Source organism: Mobula hypostoma, chromosome 20 (assembly GCF_963921235.1).
Source record: "Mobula hypostoma chromosome 20, sMobHyp1.1, whole genome shotgun sequence".
Lineage (NCBI taxonomy): Eukaryota > Metazoa > Chordata > Chondrichthyes > Myliobatiformes > Myliobatidae > Mobula > Mobula hypostoma.
The window spans coordinates 50310025-50332468 of record NC_086116.1 but is presented as its reverse complement, the minus strand read 5'-3'; the positions used below and the strand labels follow the sequence as shown (position 1 = coordinate 50332468).

The 22444-nt window shown below is 39.7% G+C and overlaps 1 protein-coding gene across 8 annotated transcripts in view; it reads left to right on the top strand.

The window, feature by feature from the left end:
• The window catches only part of LOC134359516 (plexin-B2-like), a 258980-nt gene extending 236977 nt beyond the window's left edge, over positions 1 to 22003 (top strand). For all 8 annotated transcript variants that reach the window (XM_063072885.1, XM_063072881.1, XM_063072888.1 and 5 more), the window contains 6 exons: positions 726 to 886; positions 2014 to 2161; positions 2354 to 2418; positions 3111 to 3186; positions 20404 to 20478; positions 21126 to 22003. In XM_063072885.1, coding sequence (XP_062928955.1) covers positions 726 to 886; positions 2014 to 2161; positions 2354 to 2418; positions 3111 to 3186; positions 20404 to 20478; positions 21126 to 21230 — 630 coding nt within the window. In that variant the 3' untranslated portion in view covers positions 21231 to 22003. The remainder of the gene's footprint in view (positions 1 to 725; positions 887 to 2013; positions 2162 to 2353; positions 2419 to 3110; positions 3187 to 20403; positions 20479 to 21125) is intronic.
• The last annotated feature ends 441 nt before the right edge of the window (positions 22004 to 22444 follow it).

Sequence of the window (22444 nt, the reverse complement as noted above, 5' to 3'; positions counted from 1 at the left end):
TCTTTTGTGACTGTTAAATGTTTTGAAATTGCTAGAGGCCAGGAATTTCCATTGGTGAACTGAGCAATACTCTGAGTTTTAAATACATTGTTGAATAATCGAGATGGGAGGTTCTATTCTCTGAATATGGTTTGAGGTTTGCACCCTAAATAACTTTACAAGTGATTTTTACAGGCACTTGAGCATGAAACAATTACAGGGTTACTGATATTGGACAAAGAGCCAGTATTGCTTGATTAGCAGAATGGCCTTACTCACTCCTGAGAAAACATCTCTTTATTAATGCTGAACAATTTTTCTCACTTTCCATAATGCTTGCTTGGATTCATGGTCATGTGTTGCCTGTCCTTCTAAGTTTTCCCACTGATCGTTCATTTGTAATATGATTATTGAGAGGCTAATTGGCTACAAATGTATAGGCAAATTACTCCTTCCTTTGTACAATATAAATAAATTACAAACACATCTGAAAGGGAATAATTGGTGTTCCACAGCAAGCAAGAACCTTGGTTTTGTACAGCTCACCTGTAGATTGGATCGTAGAATGCAATTAAGAATATATTTGCAGACTAAAAATCCTGTTGTGATGTTGTGACTAATTTTACTGCTTGTATGTCTATTGTATGTAGTACTAAAGAATTGAATATGCAAAGTAGTTTATACCCACTATATAAATCAACCTCCTGGAGAGAGCATTTTAACATGTTTGGTTTGAATTAAAACAGGGGACTCTACAAAGCTTCGTAGATAACTTCTTCCAAAGTGTTCTCAGCACAAATCAAATTGTTCCAACGGCGGTGAAATATTACTTTGACTTCCTTGATGAGCAAGCACAGAAGAATGAAATAACAGATGAAGAAACCATTCACATCTGGAAGACTAACAGGTAAGATTCAAATGTCTAGGTTACTGTCTAAGCTTAAAGTACTGTTGCTTTACTAGCTGGATGTTGATCATCTCCACGATTAGGATGGGGTGGGCCCTTCCTGCATTTTCCCTTCATACAATCAAACAGGTTCTGTTGTTGGCATGCAGTCCTTTCATTCACATCACACTCCGCTAGGTAAAGCATAATGTGCATTTCACCTCCTAGCATTTCATTTAACTTCAGTCATTCTGCCTATCCCCTGATTCCCATATGTATTTTTTTTAAAAATCTATTAGTAAAATAATATTGACAGGAAGATTTAAAAATTCTTTTTCTCATTAAAAATTGGTGCAAGCTTGTTAAATAACTGAATGCCAAGCTTCACAGAATGGGATCTGAGCATTTTCTTATTGTCATCTTTTTGTCTTTTTATGGTGGCTCTGAGCTGAGTTGAAAACCAGTAAATGCCTACACCGGAATTTATAGTAACGATTTTCAATGGTTTGTGGGTGACATGATTTGCTTGAGAACTTCAGGAGTCAGCTGTACCAAAAGAAAGCTGATCTATTGTTATAAGTATTCCAGCATTTGAGAGGATAGAATTCAACTTACCATTAACACCTAAAATGAGCTTCATCAACCTTAGTAAACATTGTGGTGACTTATTCATTCATTAAGTTAGGATGGGTTTGCAACAGTGCTGGTGTTATGTAGTGTTTCTTCCATTGCATGTATTTGTAGTATTAAAAATGTATATTTTTGACATTAAAAAATGGTTCTCCCAGAGAAATAAAGAAATCGAGAGCAAGAAATATTAATGTACATAAATAGTGGAGTGGCAATCATGACAGTAATCGACAGAATACTGTGAGGTTCCTCTACTTCTAAGCTCAGTAATTTGGGATACTTGCATCTGATCCAATCTTTCATCCAAGGACTTGCCTGCATTTTACATCTTGAGTGTACAAGTTACATATTCGAACAACGCAGTGTGATACAGAGTGGAATTGAATTGGGGGAAGAACGAACAATAAAGATATTGCATCAAACTAATGCAACTTCATAAAAACTATCAGTTTCCTTTGAGTCCATTGAGCTTTCTCAAGTGATTATTGTTTATTAATGTATTTTGCAATTTTCCACAGTTTGCCATTGAGGTTCTGGGTAAATATCCTGAAAAATCCACACTTCATATTTGATGTGAAAGTTAATGAAGTGGTAGATGCTTCATTATCAGTGATTGCACAGACCTTCATGGATGCATGTACAAAGACTGAATACAAGTTGAGCAGGGTAAGTAAAAAAAAAATGCAAAGGAGCTAAAAATCTAAAGAATGGAAGAGCTTTGTTTCCAGATTATACTTTAGAAATTGTAGTGAAGGCATAATTTATTTTTCCTGATTTTAATACTTAAATTCAGAGATTAAAATTGCATCTCCATATTTATCTTTGGAGTTTTTCATGTGTATAATTTTACTTTCATAGGACTCTCCAAGCAACAAGTTACTCTACGCGAGAGAAATTTCCACGTACAAGAAAATGGTGGAGGAGTAAGTGGGATAAATATGATATGTTTCAAGAAAATAAGTATAAATTCTTTAGTGTTTCACCTTGGTGTTCAATTTACTTACTGGAGTTTCAAAAAATTCTCATTGAAATTCTTCCTTTGTTGCATTTGAGACTTTCATTTTACTTTCTCCATCTAGGAAGTACTTGCTTTAGCCAGCAAAGTTCACTTTTAAAAATAACTTTGATGTTGAAAAGGCAGATCCTCCTAATGAAGATGCTGTAAGGCAAATGAAGAAATGTGGAGAATTCATAAAATGTTTCAAAAGCAAAGAATGCCAAGCATTATAGTCTATTTTAAATAAGCTAGTTTTCTTATGTGAGTAGAACAAATTTAAAAATCTTTTGAGTTATTCCCATGAGATTAATTCCTGTTACAGTTCTAGGTTACTTGCTCAGTGTAATTAGTTGCAGCAGTAACCTCAGTATCATGGGAATTCTCAGAACTAAGCATGTCGGGAATGTCATGAAAACACTGCTTGCTGGCTCTTCTTAGCATGGGAAACGACTGCTTGTCTTTTGAAATTAAGCAGAAATAGGTTAAGACTGTGTTCCAGATTCATACATTCTTACATTGCTGTGAGACATTTGCAGCATGAAAGGCTGATTTGGATTTAATTTAATTCTATATTTCAATTTATATTTGACAATGTTTTACATGCTCTTTGTTTAACAGCTATTACAAAGGTATTCGTCAGATGGTGCAAGTCAGTGATCAGGATATGAATACGCACTTAGCTGAGGTTTCAAGGGTGAGTTGTATTTGTTTTTGATCTATATTAACAACATAAAACAGCACAGGACAGGCTATTTGGCCCACAATGTTCTCTGATCTTGTTCATACTAATTCTCTCTTAAGTTGGTTCAGGTTGGTTCAAAATATTAGGGTAAGTTTTCCTGATATTTAAAAAAAAATCTGGTACTGGATCCCCAAGGGAAGAAAATGCACAAATGGTGCAGTTCAGACAATTTGTTGGAGGAACTAGGGCTGAGCAATGTCTGCATGGTGAAAAGAAATGTCATAATTTCAGGTTGAAACCCTGCATCATGGTGGAGTTCAGTGCACATGCTTATATTCTTTCTTTCTTTTTAAATCTTTTTATTGAATAAGTATACAAAAAGGTAAGCCATATAGGCACTAATACTCTGTTAGAATATAATAAAATTACAGAAGATATTAATACAAAAAAAATGCTACAAACAATGTAATTTAAACATAACATACCAAGGTAACATAATAGTATACTAATTTTTATATATATATCAATAGAGAAAAGGAAAAAAAAACCCCCAAAAAAAACCCACCGTGCAACTAACTAAAAGCAAAGCAAAGCAATGGGCTAACTTGAAACCAAACAGAGTTAAAAAAACTTAAAATCACGTCCTCAATCCTGACCTCCATTAAAAACAGTAAAAAAAACAAGAAGGGTATATATTACATTAAATGAAAATATTGAATAAAAGATCTCCAGGTCTGTTCAAATTTAAATGAGGAGTCATAAAGATTGCTTCTAATTTTCTCCAAATTCAAGCATAATATCGTCTGAGAAAACCAAAAAAAGGTAGTTGGAGCATTAAGCTCTTTCCAATGTTGTAAGATACATCTTTTCGCCATTAAAGTAAGAAATGCAATCATTCTACGGGCTGAAGGGGAAAGATTACTGGAAATTTTAGGTAGTCCAAAGATAGCAGTAATAGGGTGAGGAGAGATATCTATATTCAATACCTTGGAGATAATATTAAAAATGTCTCTCCAAAAAGTTTCCAGAGTAGGGCAAGACCAAAACATATGAGTTAAAGAGGCTATCTGCCCCGGACATCTATCACAAAAAGGATTAATATGAGAATAAAAGCACGCTAACTTATCTTTGGACATATGTGCTCTATGAACAATTTTAAATTGAATTAGGGAATGTTTAGCACAGATAGAGGAAGTATTGACTAATTGTAAAATCTGCCCCCAGTCATCCACGGAAATGATAAACCCCAAATCCTGTTCCCAATCTACCCTAATCTTATCAAATGGAGCTTTCCTAAGTTTCATAATAATATTATAAATCATAGCCGATGCACCTTTCTGACATGGATTAAGGTTAATTATAGTATCTAAAATGTATGTAGGAGGAAGCATTGGAAAGGAAGGAAGTATAGTACTTAGAAAATTTCTAACTTGTAGATATCTAAAAAAATGTATTCTTGATAAGTTATATTTATTAGATAATTGTTCAAAAGACATAAGGGAACCATCTAAAAATAAATCCAAAAACCGTGAAATACCCTTAGTCTTCCAAATTTGAAAAGCACAATCCGTAAAAGAGGGAGGAAAAAATATGTTACCTAAAATAGGAATCGCTAACCCAAATTGATTAAGATCAAAAAATTTTCTGAATTGAAACCAAATACGTAAGGTATATTTAACTATCGGGTTAGACACCTGTTTAAGGTATTTCAAATCAAAAGGAAGAGAGGAACCTAAAATAGAGCCAAGTGTATAACCCTGAACAGATTGTAATTCCAATGCTACCCATTTAGGAATGGATAGTATATCCTGGTCAAGTAACCAGAATTTCATATGTCGAATATTAATTGCCCAGTAATAAAATCTAAAGTTAGGTAATGCTAAGCCTCCATCTCTCTTAGCTTTCTGTAAATGTATTTTACCCAGTCTCGGGTTTTTATTTTGCCAAATAAATGAAGAAATTTTAGAGTCGACTTTGTCAAAAAAAGATTTTGGAACAAAGATTGGTAATGCCTGAAATATATATATAAATTTTGGCAAAAAAAACATCTTAACTGCATTAATACGACCAATCAAAGTTAAATATAAAGGAAACCATTTAGATGAAAGTTGAATAATATGGTCTATTAATGGTAAAAAGTTAATCTTAAATAAATCTTTGTATTTACAAGTAATTTTAATCCCAAGATATGAAAAATAATTATTAATTAATTTAAATGGAAAGTTATAATATAAGGGAAGTTGTTTATTAATCGGAAAAAGTTCACTCTTACTAAGATTTAATTTATAACCTGAAAAAAGACCAAATTGTGCTAATAGCTCTAAAACAGCCGGGATGGATTTTTGGGGATTAGAAATATATAAAAGTAAGTCATCAGCATAGAGTGATATTTTATGGGACTTTAAGCCCCGAGTTATCCCAGTAATATTTGGAGATTCTCGAATGGCAATTGCAAGAGGTTCTAATGCAATATCAAATAATAAAGGACTAAGAGGACAACCTTGTCGAGTACCTCGAAAAAGAGGGAAAGAAGGTGAATTTAAAGAGTTAGTACGGACCGAGGCCACAGGAGAATGATATAACAGTTTAATCCAGGATATAAATTTTGAGCTAAAATTAAACATTTCAAGCACCTTAAATAAATAAGGCCATTCTACTCTATCAAAAGCTTTCTCAGCATCTAAAGAGATAACACACTCAGGAACATTTTGTGAGGGAGTATAAACAATATTTAACAGTGTGCGAATATTATAAAAAGAGTAACGACCTTTAATAAAACCCGTTTGGTCTTCCGAAATAATAGAAGGAAGTACTTTTTCTAATCTATTTGCTAATAACTTAGAAAAAACTTTAGAATCAACATTTAATAAAGATATTGGTCTCTAAGATGCACATTGAGCAGGATCTTTATCCTTCTTTAATATTAGAGAAATTGACGCTCTATTGAAAGATTCAGGAAGTTTACCAAGTTTTAATGAAGCCTCAAAAACCCTACAGAACCAAGGGATTCATGAAGGAGCAAAACATTTATAAAATTCTACGGTAAACCCATCAGGGCCAGGAGCTTTCCCCAAATTCATAGAGAAAATAACATTCTTAATCTCATCCGTGGTAATGGGAGTATCTAACATAGAAGACATATCCTGTGAAATCTCAGGGAAGTCTAGATTATCTAAAAAATCATTCATATATTTAGAATCTCGAGGAGACTCTGATTGATATAAGGAAGAATAAAAATCACAGAAGGTTTGATTAATCCCCACATGATCAAGTATCAGTCGGTCATTTTGATTATAAATCTGATTAATTTGAGATTTAGCATAATTAGACTTCAGTTGATTAGCCAACAGTTTGCCAATTTTGTCACTGTGTACATAAAATTCACTTCTTGTTTTCTTTAATTGGTTTACAATCGAGGACGAGAGTAATAAACTGTGTTCCATTTGAAGTTCAGTTCTTTGTTTATATAACTCCTCAGAAGGAGCTATAACATATTTCTTATCAATTTCCTTAATCTTGTCCACAATTACCAACTCCTCCTGCTTCAGCTTCTTCCTCAAAGCAGCAGAATACGAGATAATCTGACCACGAATATAAGCTTTAAAAGTGTCCCAAAGAATGTTCACAGAAATATCCTCTGTATAGTTAATTGTAAAAAAAAAGATCAATCTGTTCATTCATAAAGTTAACAAAGTCCCGAGTCCTGAAGCAACAGCAAATTAAAACGCCATTGTCTATTATTTTGTATATTGGCCAGAATTTTAATAGAAAGCTTAAGTGGAGCATGATCCGAAATGGTTATAGAGTCATAATCACATTTAATCACTGAAGAAATAAGACGAGAATCAATAAAGAAATAATCAATTCTTGAATAGGAATGGTGAACATGTGAAAAAAAAGAAAAATCTTTTTCCTGAGGATGCAAAAAACGCCAAATGTCTGTCGACCCAGAATCAGAAAGGAATGAATTAATCAAAGTTGCAGATTTATTAGGTAAGGTCCATAGAGGAGCTGAACGGTCCAAAGCTGGAGGCAAACAGGTATTAAGATCTCCGCCCCAAATCAATGATAACTCATTCAAATTCGGAACTGATTAAATAATGATTTATAAAATTCCGGACAGTCCATATTAGGAGCATAAACATTAACCAAAACTACTTTTTTATTAAATAGTAGTCCACTAACCAATAGAAATCTACCATTCGGATCAGAAATAATATCATGTTGTATAAAAGTAACTCAGGAGTCTATAAAAATAGAGACGCCTCGAATCTTAGCATTGGAGTTCGAATGAAACTGTTGTCCCTTCCAGAATTTTAAAAAACGTAGTCTGTCCCCCCTCCGCACATGGGTCTCTTGTAAAAATAAAATTTGTGCTTTAAGTCTCCGGAACACTTTAAAAACTTTTTTCCTTTTAATAGGATGATTAAGACCGTTAGTATTCCAGGAGACAAGATTAATAATAGACTCCATAAACCCTAAAGTCAACCCGCAACAAGGAGGATTGACGATAGGCTCGACCCACGAACCCAGAAAGGGAACAGAACATACGAGATACTGGGAAGAAGAACGCAACCAATACTTCAATAATGTATATAGCCCAAGAAGAAGGAAACTAAAACGTGAAGCCCCTCCCACCACCCCCCCACCCCATGATCCCAAGGCTAAATCTAACGCAGACCAGCCCGAAAGAAGCAAGCACTAAAACTACCCCCATGACTTCCGGTATACGCTCCCTAAAAAAAGTGTAAATATAAAAAAGATCAGCTGATTATAAAACAGTAAAAGAATAAAACAAAGATAACTCAATTAAAATAGACACATAATATAACAGAATAAAAGCCAGAAAATATAAAAACCGCAATAAACCCCAGACCCATGAGTAATCAAAACAACAAAAAAAAAGAGATTATTAACATAAACTAGTTATAAAAACCTACAAAACAAAATAGATTTTAAAAAACTACAAAATTTAAGGCCACAAAGGAAATATGTAAAATGACGGTGAGGAAGTAACCACCCAGAATCCCCTGGGAAAAAGAAAGAAGTGACGCAGTTAAAAAGAAAGTTTAGCAACCATATTAAATAATCAAAAATAAACTTTTCTGCCCAAATAGGGCAAAAATAAAATTAAGACCGACACATTCACAGCCTCCGATCAACGGAGATAGTTAAAAAATTACGATTAAGATGTTGAAGGTGAAAATTGATCCAGATAACTCTGGGCATCCAATGGAGATTCAAAAAAACGGAGGGCTCCATCCAGCGTACGAATCCTTAAACGTGCAGGGTAAAGCAGCGCTGGTTTTAAATCCATCTTGTAGAGTTCCAACATCACAGATCTATAACGAACCCGTTGATCCTGGATTGGTTTACTGAAATCCTCCACGAATCGGAACTTAAGATCCAGAAAATCAATGTAACCTTTAGATCGAACGAAACGAAACAGTTTCTCCTTGTCTTGAAAGTAATGAAAACGTAAGATGACATGTCTAGGTTTATCTGACCTAGGCGAGTATGATGGAACTCTGTGAACACGATCCAATAACGGTGGTTGGTCAGGAAATACAGTAGGAAATGCATCTTTTAAAAGTTGAGAAAAATACTTCATAGGGTTATCGGATTCAACAGCTTCACGCACCCCAATCATTCGAAGATTCTGCCGTCGTATTCTGGATTCTAAGTCAGAGTTTTTAAAGGTCAGAAAGTCGAGTTTCTTCTTCATTACATTAATTGTTTCTTCGATTTCCTCCATCTTGAGCTCACTTTGTTGCGTGGATTTTTGAAGATCAGATATAGCCGACCGATGTTCCGTAATAGATATCTGTATCTTCTCGATTGAATCGGCAATTTTCTGGAAACTAGTTGAAATTTCCGCACGAATCAGCTCCGTAACAGAGGTTGAAATTTCCCTTTGAATTAGCTCCGATATAGCTTTCAAAGTCACCGGTGGTTCAGTCGGAGGGAAATCGGTACCTTTCGGTCTAACCGGAGGTTTGCCATCCTTCCCGTTTTTTCCATTCTTAGACATAGCAGACCTTAAACGCATCCAATTATCGAAGAGCCTAATTTATTTCAAAGTATTGTAAAAGTTGATGCCTTAATGGTTAATTAAAATATAGCTGATCATAAGAAGAAAAGCTCAGAGGTAATGGAGCGAGTCAAGAACGCGACTTCACTCCATGGGCGCTACCGGAAGTCTCCGCACATGCTTATAAAGAAACCTGTATAATACATCTGACAGTGCCCTCACTCTAGTCTAGGAAATTCTGCTGTCAATATGTTGTGGCATTGCCCTAATTTGGTTAAAATAAATACTGTTTTTGTTTTACTCCTGCCCTTAAAGAGATACTTTTCGTGCAGTTTATCCTGGATTAAATACTTTCAATATCAATTGAACTCCATGGCAGCTTTCTAAAACAGTTAAAACTCCCAGCCCAATAAATGAGCAAAAGAACGGTGCATCCAGTTAGCTTTTGACTCAGATCAAAAATAACTTGCATCAAATTAACACTTCATAAAAGAAGGGTGCTGAATTATCCGTAAAAGAGAGACATGTATTGATTGGATGAGTAATAAGACGAGAAAAGGTAATCAACATCAGAATGGAACAAATGACTCAGCAACGGTTGTAAAATTGGGGAGAAAGGTCAGAAATGGCTGACTAATGATGGATTGAAACAAAGGAATGCCCGAGGCTGATTTTTGAATTCATGTGGTGTGAGGAAGGTTTGAAAAAGGTTTTATGGGTAACAAATTTTTGGTTGGTGCAAATCCATTGCAAGTTTATGAAGAATGGAATGATAATCCAAAAAGTAACACAAGCTGGTGCTAACAAGCAGAATCATTAGTTTGAAAAGGATGAAGGGGTTGGATTAGGATTCAGTGGGTTAAGGGATGAATTGGGAAGGTGAACAGGTACAATGCTGTAAGTACATCTTGGTGAAAACATGTTTGATTTCAGCTCGTCTTCAGGGCTGAATTCTGGGTTTGGTTCGGTGTGTGACCTTGCCTGGGGGAGGCTGCAGCCTAAACATTTGGGAAGGAATTCATCTTGGTGGGCGCTGTAAAACCCGGGGGGGGGGGGGTATCGGCTGCTTATTGTAGTTACAGAACATAGAATAATGTAGCACAGAAACAGGCCCTTCAGCCCACAGTGTTGTGCCAAACAAAGTTCGTAATCTAATGCCCAGCTAACGCTTCTGTCTACACATTGTCCATTTCCTTTCACATCCGTGTGCCTAGCAGCCTCTTGAACACCTCTATTGTTCTTGCCTCCACCACCACCCCTGGCAGAACATTCCAGACACCCACCATTCTCTGTGTGTGTAAAACAAATTGTCCTACACATCATCTTTGTACTTATCCCACTCAGCTTAAATGGATGCCCTCTGGTATTAGACATCTAAACCCTGTGAAAAAGGTACTGGCTCTGTACTCTATCTGTGCGTCTCAAAATCAGATATACCTCAATCGGATCCCCCCCCCCCAATAGTCTTGACTCCTCCAGTAAAAACAACCCAAGCTTGTCTAACCTCTCCTTATTGCACATGCCCCTCTAATTGAGACAGCTTCCTGGTAAAACTTTTCTGTGCCCTCTCCAAAGCCTCAACGTCCTCCTATAATAGGGTAATCAGAACTGAATGCAGTACTCCCAATGAGGTCTAACTAGAGTTTTATAAATCTGCAACAAACTTCCTAAACCTTGAACTGGTTCCTTGATTAATAAAGGCAATTGTGCCATATGCCTTTTATACAAAAAGTTTCTTCAGATTTATAAAGTGCAAAATAGAGGCAAGAGTTGACATTGGACCGCTGGAAGATGATGCTGGAGAGGTAGTAATGGTGGTTCAAGGAAATGGCATGATGAACTTAATAAGTAATTTACATTAGTCTTCATTATGGAATACACTAGCAGTATGCCGGAAGTTCGAATGTGTCAGGAGGCAGAAGTGTGTGAAGTTGCTATTACTAGGGAGAAGGTGCTTGGGAAACTGAAAGGTGTGAAGGTAGCTAAATCAGCTGGACCAGATGGACTACACCCCAGGGTTCTGAAACAGGTGACTGAAGAGATTGTGAAGGTATTACTAATGATCTTTCAAGGATCAGTGGATTCAGGCTTGATTCCAGAAGACTGGAAAATTGCAAATGTCATTCCACTCTTCAAGGAAGGTGAGAGGCAGAAGAAAGGAAATTATAGGCCAGTTAGTCTGACCTCTGGTTGAGAAGGTGGTGGAGTCGATTGTTAAGGATGTGGTTTTGGGGTACTTGGAGGCACATAATAAAGTAAGCCGTAGTCAGCATGGTTTCTTATGGGACAATCTTGCCTGACAAATCTTTTGGATTTCTTTGAAGAAATAACAAGCAGAATATACAAAGGAGAATTGATGGATGTTGTTTACTTGGATTTTCAGAAGGTCTTTGACAACGTGTCACACATGAGGCTGCTTAAAAAGTTAAGAGCCCATGGTATTACAGGAAAGATCTAGCATGGATAGAGCATTGGCTGATTGGCAGGAGGCAAAGAGTGGGAATAAAGGGAGCCTTTTCTGGTTGGCTACCAGTGACTAGCGGTGTTCCACAGGGGTCTGTGTTGGGACCAATTCATTTTATGTTAGTAATTTGGATGATGGAGCATCCTCAGAGAATTTACTGCCACTTCTGCGATACCAGAGACACAAGGCACATGTAGCAGGGAATTCAGAGGATTACAGACTACGTCCACCCTGCACATCATTGACCAGGGTGCTCCCCCACACAAGAGGCTGAATGTCTTCTGCACCTGGTTTGATGTGCAGAACAACATGTTGATGAGGAAGGCACCCCTCCTCCCAGGGGAGCAGTCACTCCATCCGGCTGAAGCTGAGGTGAGGAAGACCCTGGCCAGTCACCCCACGCAAAGCTGCAGGACCCAGTAATATACCGGTTTGGGTTCTGAAAGACTGCGCAGCCCAGCTGATGGAGGTGCTAATGGATATATTCAACAACTCTCTGGAACAGTCCATTGTCCCCTCAGTTTTCAAGGCAGCAGCCACCTTTCCGGTGCCGAAGAAGGCAACAGTAACCTGCCTAAATAGCTATTGTCCAGTGGCATTACCATCAACTGTTATGAAATGCTTTGAGTAGCCGGTCATGGAGCACATTAAAGCCTTCCTCCCGGCTACATTGGTCCATTTCCAGTTTGCTTATTGCTCAAATCGATCCACTGACGATGTAACAGCCTCCGTCCTCCAATTTGACCCGCCCCACCTGGAAAATGGGTCTCGTATCCCAGACTGTTGTTTATAGACCAGTTCAGCATTCAACACCATCATACCCCAGAAACTGGTGGGGAAGCTGTTCACGCTGGGTCTCAACACTTCCCTCTGCAATTGGAAATTGGACTTCTTAACAGTAAAGCCACAGTCAGTCCGTGTGGAGAGCAATGTCTCTCATCCCGTTACGCTGAGCACTGGCGCTCCCCAGGGGTGTGCGCTCAGTCCCTGCCGTTCACACTGCTGATGACTGACTGTCTCACAGGGCTCAGATCAAACCGTATCGTCAAGTTTGCGGAAGACACAACAGTGGTCTGCCTCATCAAGAACAGTGACGAGATGGAAGTGGAGCTAGCTGGTGGATTTGTGTGAGAAGAACAACCTTAGCTTTAATGTGGAGAGGACAATGGAAACCATTGTGGACCTCAGGAAGGTGCAGACAAACCACCCCCCCTCTGCAAATACATGGGTCCTTTGTGGAGAGGGTTAAGTGCACCAAGTTCCTTGGAGTTCACATCACAGATGACCTCACCTTGTCCCTTAATATCACCTCACTAACCAAGAAGGCATAGCAGTGCCTCCACTTCCTAAGAAGATTGAGGCAAGCAAGGCTCCCCTCTTCCCCATCTTAACCGTGTTTTGCAGGAGCACCATTGAGAACGTCCTGACAAGTTACATCTCCATCTAGTATGGGAGCAGTTGAGCATCTGACCAGAAATCCTTACGAAGGATGGTGAGAACAGCTGAGGGGATCGAAAGGATCTCCCTACCATCCATCGGGGACATTTATCAGGAGCGCTGCTTAAACAGGGTCTTATTAAGGATCCCATCCATCCAGCATCCTCTTTGACTTTCTACCATTAGGCAGGAGACTCTGATGCATAAAAACAAGAACGGTCAGTTTGAGAAACAGTCTCTTCCCCTAGGCCATTAGGCTTCTGAACTCCCTGCCGCATTGTATTCCAAGTGTCACTGGTTGATCTGTTCCATACCTTACAATATTCAATATTAATGCACTTTAGTTTGTTATTTATGTGTGATTCATCAGTAGATTTTATCCTTACCTTCATAAGTTACCATGTGTTATGCTTTACACCCTAGTTCAGAGAAACTTTGTCTAATTTCTATATGCATTATATGGTTATATATGTTATATACATGTATATAGCTAACTGAAAATAAATTTGACTTGACTTGAATTGATTGCTTTGAGGCCAAGTTTGTGGATGATACAAAGATAGTTGGAGGGGCAGGTAGTTTTGAGGAAGCAGAGAGGCTACAGAGGAGAATGGCTAAAGAAATTACAGATGGAATAGAATGTTGGGAAGTGTATGGTCATGCAGTTTGGTAGAAGAAAGAAAACGTACACTGTTTTCTAAATGGTCAGAAAATTCAAAACTCTGAGGTGCAAGGGGACTTGGATGTTCTTGTGCAGGATTCCCTAAAAGTTAATTTGCAGGTTGAGTTGGTGGTGAGGAAAGTAAATGTGAGGCTAGCATTCATTTTGAAAGGACTAGAATATAAAAGCAAGGATGAGATGTTAAGGCTTTATAAGGCATGGTGCGACCTCACTGGGTGTATTGGGAGCAGTTTTGGAGCCTTTATCTAAGAAAGGATGTGCTGACATTGGAGAGGGTTCAAAGGAGGTTCACAAAAATGATTTCGTGATTGAAAGGCTTGTTATATGAGGAGTATTTGATGGGTCTGGGCCTGCAATTCAGAAGAATGAGTGGGTGGGTGGGGGGGAATCTCATTGAAACTTATCAAATGCTGAAAAGACTGGAGGACACAGCCACAGAATAAAGGGATGTCCACTTAGAATGGAGATGAGGAGGAATTTCTTCAGCCAGAGAGTGGTGAATCTGTGGAATTCTTTGCCACGGGTGACTGCGGAAGCCAAGTGATTGGGTATATTTAAGGCAGAGGTTGATAGATTCTTGATTAATTAAGGCATCAAGGGATGTGGGGAGATTGGGGTTGAGAGGGACATGCATCAGCCATAATAAAATGGTGGAGTAGACTCGATGGCCAAAATGGCCTTATTCTGCTCTTGTATCTTGTGGTCTTTACCACCCCATCTACCTGTGTAGCCCCTTTCCAGAAGCTATTAACTTGAAACCACAAGCACATCAGTACTGTCAAGTATATTGCTGTTAACCAGAGTACTCTCTCTTTACATTTGATCTCCCTGAGTACAAGACTATACCTTTGGCTTGGTTAAGATCCATCTGCTATTTACGTTCGCTGTCTACAATACTGCCAATCTTCGTATCTTCGGCAAACCCACTAACCCACCCCTCTACATTTTCATCCAGGTCCTTTTGTATATATCACAAACAGCAGAGGTCCCAATACAGATCTCTTTGGAACAACACTAGTCACAGACTTCAAGCCAGAATAAGTGCTATTGACCACTAACCTCTGTGGGCAAGCCAAATCTGAATCCAGTGGCCAAATTTGCCATGGATCCCATGCATTTTAATCTACCAGCTGAGCCTCCCATGAGGTACCTTATTAAATGCCTTACTAAAATCTGTGTACACAATATTCACAACTTTACTTCCATCAGTAACCTTTGTCACCACTTCAAAAAAACTCAATCAGGGTAGTAAGTTACAACTTGCTCCACAGAGCCATACTGACTGTCCCTAATTGGGCCATGGTTTTCCAAATCTTCATAAATCCTATCCCTAAGAATCCTCTCCAGTAACCATCTTTCAACGTTGGGGCCTGTTGAAATCATTACAGCAGTTAGGTGGTTGTACAACAAGCCTCCAGTGTACCCTCATGTATATTAAGCACAAGTTCTTAGTTGAGATGACTGACTTCTGCAAGACAAGCAGATGAGTTGAAGGCATGTAGGCAGTGAATTAATTATTAAGTGTTACGTACCCCGTAACTGGGTTGCCAAACCAGCAGAAATGGACCACTTAGTTGGAGTCTATTTAACAGAAACTAATAAAGTTTTATTAAAGAATTAATTTAACACAGTACTCTAATCGTAAGGATATAAATGCAACAGGTTAGCAATGATAAAACACACATGTACATAGAACTAGGGTAATAGGAATCAACCAAGCTCTGTCGCAGTCTAGGGGTAAAATGATCAGTCTCAAGTGACGCAGAGTTCAGTTCAGCTTAGTACAGTTCACAGTAATCGCTGTTGTGCCATTGGAGAGAGAGAGAAAGATAATATGCAAATCTGATTCAGACAGACCTTTGATGTTCTTCGCAGTTAGCTTTCGGGCGAACCCTTTTAATGTCTTCTGTGGTCACCGACTGTGACCCCTCCGTTCTGGATATGATTGTTCTTCCGCGGTGAACCCGGCACCCAGGCAAGGGCGGACACACACACCAGGTTCCCGCTGATCGTACCTTTTCACCCTGTGCATCTATGGTCGGTTCCCGTGACCAGACCTCCAAACTCCCACCAACTTGTCAGGGCACACCGCTCTTCCAGGGTCTCGTGATCTCGTGGTGTGTCCTGCCTCAGCCAACCTGTTCTTTTTATCCCCCTGCTGGGGTATCGCCTGTCCATCAAACTTCAAACAGTTCAGGTTCAAAGCAACCGGTCTGTCAATATTCTGAAGTGTGTTTCTTTCTCGTTAATCTCTCTCTTCTCTCTTATTAGCATTTTGAATGTTTCTCCATTGTCTCTCTTATCACTCTCATCAGCATCAACCTTCTGATAACTTGGTTTGTTGTCACATCCCTATCCTTCAAAGGATTTTTACCGGGGTAAAAATTATGGGCATGAATACATTATTAGATACACACTAATATACAGGGTCATCAGCTATTCAGCTAATACAGAGAACTTTAAGTTGTCAACACCTTGATAGACAGTCAGCAATCACATTTTCCGTTCCGTTTATGTTTTATTTGAATATCAAGTTCCTCTGAGACTAGGCTCCAACTTAGCAACCTTTTGTTTTTATCCTTCATAGTGCCCAAAAACACTACTGGGTTGTGATCAGTGTAAATTCTCAGTGGTTTCCGTCCCAGACGAATATAACAAAGGTCGTCCCACACAAACTTAGCATTCTTTGGCAAGAGCTTAGTAAGAGGGAGGGTAATATCCGCAAAGTTTTTGCAAAACTTCCGATAGTACCCCATCATCCCCAAGAACCTTCTCAAGGGTCTCTTGTCTGTCGGGGTGGGAACTTCAGAGATAGCCCGCACCTTAGTCTGCATCGGTGCCAGCTGCCCCTGTCTTACCACAAATCCCAGATAAGTGATCTTTCTGTGGCCGAATTCACTTTTTGCGAGGTTCACTGTCAGGGTGGCTTCAAACAGCTTTTAAAACAGTTCCTCTACTGCCACAATGTGCTCCTCCCACATGTCACTCCAGACCACTAAATCGTCAATATACGCTTCTGCGTTCCTTAGCCCTTTTGTCACTGAATTAATCATCCTATAGGGGTGTTGCTCCCCGGCTTTTTGCATCGCCTCGGGACATCCGGACATACGTCCGTATGCCGGTTAGTTAGCTTTATCAGCGGCTCGCTCTGTTCGGGGGTTAAGTGAGAGAACTCATCAGCAAAGTTGGCCAAAACAATAGAGTTCTCCCATCTGGTCGGCACCATACTTACCTTTTCAAAATGGGTTTCCCCCTTATCAGGTGGCACCCTAGCCTCATTAATTTTCGTGATAACACCGACTAGGTCTGCTCGCCTATCGTGGCAAGCTGTTAGCATATTAATAAGACTGTAATTGTGTTAGCTCACATCTACAATAGTCAATAGCATCCTTCCTCCTGTGCGGCCAGTAAAACTCTTTCACGATTCTATCGACTGTCTTCCTCACCCCAAAATGTCCACCGAGGGGTACCTTGTGGGCCAGGTTAAAAATCTCATCCCCATAAATTTTCGGCACTATCACACCCCATTCCTCATCTGTGGACACGGTACTTGGTTTCCATTTCCTCCTTAGTACTGCCTCCTTCACATAATAGCCCACTGGCTCCCTTTTTAATTCTGCTTCGGAGAGAGCTGTCTCCGCCAAAACCATCAGCTCCTCATCTCGCTCCTGTGCCTGTATAAATTCCTTCCTTGCTAATGATAAGTCTACCTCAACTTCCGTTTCACTAAGCTGCTTCTCACTTTCTAACCCCTCCTGGTACAAGGCTGGTAAATATGTCTCCGCTAAATCTATATTCACTTCGGCAGCCTTTCTGGACATGCGCCGAGTCACTGCACAAACGGGATAAATCTGTGAGTCCATGGGCGGGGCCTTAATCCTGGCAGGCTGGCTTGTCAGTTTTACTGCTGAGAACACATTTCCACCGGCGAGGTCATTACCGAGTAAGACCTCCACGTCTTCCATTGGTAATTCGGGCCTCACCCCAATCGTGACCGGTCTGGAGAGCAAGTCGCTTTTTAGGTGTATCTGGTGCAAAGGTACTGCTTCAGTCCCTTTTCCAATGCCTTTTATCACACTGACCTCCCCAGTCTCGGTCTCTGAACTAAAGTCTAAAACACTCCTTAAGATCAATGACTGACAAGCTCCAGTGTCTCTCCAGATCTGTACTGGAACCGGGTTTAACCCCTCCTTCACCGACACCAATCCGGCTGAGATAAACTTTTCGCGCCCTTCCTGAACTTTATCAGACCCCTTCTCCCCTAGTGGTTTGTTTGCCAGCTCAATACAGCCAGTCGGAACCGTCGTTTTTCCTTTCCCCGTCTCCTTCTTTGGCGCAAAGCACCTGGACACAAAGTGACCGGCTTTCCCACAATTATAGCATACAACCCCAGGAGACTTCCTACCAAACTGCTTCCTGTCTACCTTATCCCTCTCACTAGTCCCCGGCTTACTTTCTGACTTTTCTGGCGGACTCTGTCCGCCCTCTTGACTACCCTTCTGGTAGCTTTTACCCGGGGTAAACTTCGCTTTGTGCGTTAACGCGTATTCATCCGCTAACTTAGTAGTTGCGGCTAAGGTTTCTGCCTCTTTCTCATCTAGATAGGGCCTCATACCTTCAGGGACACAACCTTTAAACTGCTCAATCAGTATTAGCTGTAGCAGTCTGTCATAATCCCCACTGACCCCTTTCGAGGCGCACCAACGCTCACAATACATCTACATCTCACGGGCAAACTCTAAATACGTGCGGCCTCACTGCTTCCTCGCATTCCGGAACGTCTGCCGGTATGCCTCCGGGACCAACTCATAAATCCTGAGTATCGCCTCTTTCACCGCATCATACCTCTGGGCATCTTCTGCAGACAATGCCGAGTAAGCTTGTTGAGCTTTTCCTTTAAGTACGCTCTGAAGCAAAACAGCCCACTTATCCCTCAGCCAGTCCTGACTTGCAGCGACTTTTTCAAAATGGAGAAAGTACCGATCAACATCGGCCTCCTCAAATGGGAGAACCAGCCTAACCTCCTGGGTCGCCCTGAACCCTCCACCTTGGTTCGGCATGGGCCCCTGCGCTAGCCTCATCCTTAACTTCTCCAGCTCAAATTCCCTTTCCCTCTGTTTCTCTCTCGCTTCTCATTCTAACTGCCTGTCCCTCTCTTCTCGTTCCAGCTGTTTTACCTGGAACTCGTGCTCGAGTCTCAATTTTTCAATCTGCAGCTGTACTGTTTCTCCACCAGGTTTGCCCATAGATACCACCTCCAGCTCCCCTTGGGGAAACACACCTTTAGATACATAGTGCTCAATGATAGCTCTGTGCATCTCCGCTCTCCTCATTGTCGACTTCCCCTTAAAAAGATTCAACCGTTTGGCCACAGTTGCCAATTCTGATTTCCTGGCATCCTCTAATGCCTCCAAGGTTGGCGCCTTTAGAAATTCCTCAATCTCCATTTCTGCTGTTTGCCCTTTTTTTCTTTCGGGAATTTTAACCCAATCAGTATACCCAGTCCCAAATTTGGCGTTCAAAATCGCGGACGAGATCCCCACTTATGTTACGTACCCTGTAACTGGGTTGCCAAACCAGCAGAAATGGACCACTTAGTTGGAGTCTGGTTAACAGAAACTAATAAAGTTTTATTAAAGAAATAAGTAACACAGTACTCTAATCGTAAGGATATGAATGCAACAGGTTAGCAATGATAAAACACACCTGTACACAGAACTAGGGTAATAGGAATCAGCCAAGCTCTATCGCAGTCTAGGGGTAAAATGATCAGTCTCAAGTGACGCAGAGTTCAGTTCAGCTTAGTACAGTTCGCAGTAATCGCTGTTGTGCCGTTGGAGAGAGAGAGAGATAATATGCAAATCTGATTCAGACAGACCTTTGATGTTCTTCGCAGTTAGCTTTCGGGCAAACCCTTTTAATGTCTTCTGTGGTCACTGACTGTGACTCCTTTGTTCTGGATACGACCGTTCTTCCGCGGTGAACCCGGCACCCAGGCAAGGGCAAACACACACACTAGGTTCCCGCCGATCGTACCTTTTCACCCTGTGCTTCCATGGTCGGTTCCCGCGACCAGACCTCCAAACTCCCACCAACTTGTCGGGGCACACCGCTCTTCCAGGGTCTCGTTATCTCGTGATCCCGTGGTGTGTCGTGCCTTAGCGAACCTGTTCTTTTTATCCCCCTGCTGGGGTATCACCTGTCCATCAAACTTCAAACAGTTCAGGTTCAAAGCAACCAGTCTGTCAATATTCTGAAGTGTGTTTCTTTCTCGTTAATCTCTCTTCTCTCTTATTAGCATTTTGAATGTTTCTCCATTGTCTCTCTTATCTCTCTCATCAGCATCAATCTTCTGATAACTTGGTCTGTCGTCACATAAGCGATGTGGGTAGATATGATAGTGTGCCTACAAAAACTGGTTGCCAGCAAATTCACCTTCCGAAGTGTTTGCGTGTACTTGTTTCAGAACTGGAGATTGTGCAGGCCAGGGGTGATCTATTGTTCTGGTGCCTCATTAGTTCTATCATAATGACACTTAACTCAAGATTGTTACTTAATAATTATTATAAAAGTATAATATTTTCATGACTGTTATCTCTGTGTTTTATTTTTCAGGCTCATACAGACAAGCTGAATACTGTGGTAGCACTGCATCAGTTATACCAATACACCAACAAATACTACGATCAGGTGAGCTTCTGCTGCATACTCCCATTCCTTTGTATCTATTGTGATACAGGTTCAGCCCATTGACTTCATACTGGCCTCCAGGGAGAAGTTTATAAGGCATTGCTGTATATCTGAAAATGGGAAGAATCCCGTTTGTCTAATTCAACTTGTTCATTTCCCTGCTCATTTGCTACTTACATTCTCTCACATGCACTCATTAACTCCCCTTTGATTCTAATGCTGGGAGTAATTTACGGTGGCCAAATTTTACTGGCACAAATTGATGATGGGGAGGACCTGTTGCCTCTGGAGGTCACAAAGGAAATGTTCAAACTCCACAGGGGCAGCACCCAAGGCACTGAGACTGTGCTGCCCTACAAATGTCAGGAGTACTTCTAAGCATTTGATACCGATTTTGTTTACTTACAGTGATTAGTATCCTATAATTTAGTATTATTTATTTGCAGTACCTGCATCAAAATATACAGATTTGGCAGATAGGATGTTAAATATTTTGATACTTATTAGAATTTTGCTTGAATTACTTTAGTTATTTTTAATGTTGTATTTCAACACAAGGTTAAATGTGGGGGGAGAAAACAGAAATTAGTGTTTTAATCTGTAGTTTAATTTCAGTACTAACACAGCCACACTCTTTGGATTTACAGATAATAAATGCCTTAGAACAAGATCCAGCGGCACAGAAGATGCAGCTCGCTGTCCGACTGCAGCAAATAGCAGCTGCACTTGAGAATAAAACGACGGACCTTTGACCATTTCACGGCTGTTATGCATAATGGAAGCTCAGATGTTAAATTTTATTACCTAGAGAAGAAAATAGTGTTATTTTTACTCTGCTGATCACCTTTGCAGTTCTTAATTAATTCAAAGCTTGAAGGCCATTATTTTGTAAATTAACTAATATTCTATATTGTATTATAAACTTGGTCTATAAAAACCTGTGGAGAATTGTCGTAAAAATGTAAACAACTTAGTTGATGAAATAAGGATGTCTTGTACTGAACTACATTTTATTTCGAAGAGTATAAATTATCTGAGCCCTAAAACTGCTTTAATGATTTGGCCCACACTCTGCTCTATTCTGTTCTGGTGGGTTGAGCCTTGTACAGTACAGTGTTTTCTTCTTATCACCTAATGCTTCACTATTAAGAGCAGTTTTTTCGAAACAACTCATTAGATCATTATTAAAAGTACTGCCATTTATTATGTGCATTCTGATACATTTTCTAGTTGATTGTTACAACAAAAATGGCATGATTTTTATACTTATCATTTTATCTTGTTTGCTTTTGACATTGAGACTGAAATAGAAACTGTGGAATGCTAATGCAAAATCATTTCTTAATTGTATGTAAAACAGACCAAGTAGAGAATGCCTGTAAATTTATGTTAAAATGACATTTTAGAAGTTTTTTTTACAAATAGAGCTAGTGACTACTGAAATGTCTTTGATATTTTTGATATAATTTGGGAGATGGTGTGGCAAATAAATACAGCGTTTTATTTATTCCTTGTGATCAAGGGGTTTCATTTATAAATTAAGCATCATAAAAGTACATTGAAAAATATTTCAGCTGCTAAAAAGTGACAATTGGTTATTCTGATATCCATTGTGTAGCTTCAGTATGGGTATAAAGGGTATAAAGGTCTGTATTAATATTCACACTGACTGACAACTGGCTGGTTTCAGAGCATTTTGTGCAAGTTCTGTGCATCCCCTGTCAAAGGTTACCTGCCGCACAATGTTTGACTGTAGTCTTGAAGCAAGTCCAGGCTTGATCAGGATGATCTGGCCCAAGCAGAGACTTAAGTTTGCATGTGAGAGAAAAAGATACATTGCAGACTGCACTGATTATTAAGCCTATGCATCACTTGAATTATGCAGACTGCTAATTATGACTCAATGTAATTCCAATCTTTCAGCGACTGTCATGCAGGATACTTACTCTTGTTGCCATTTCTCCTA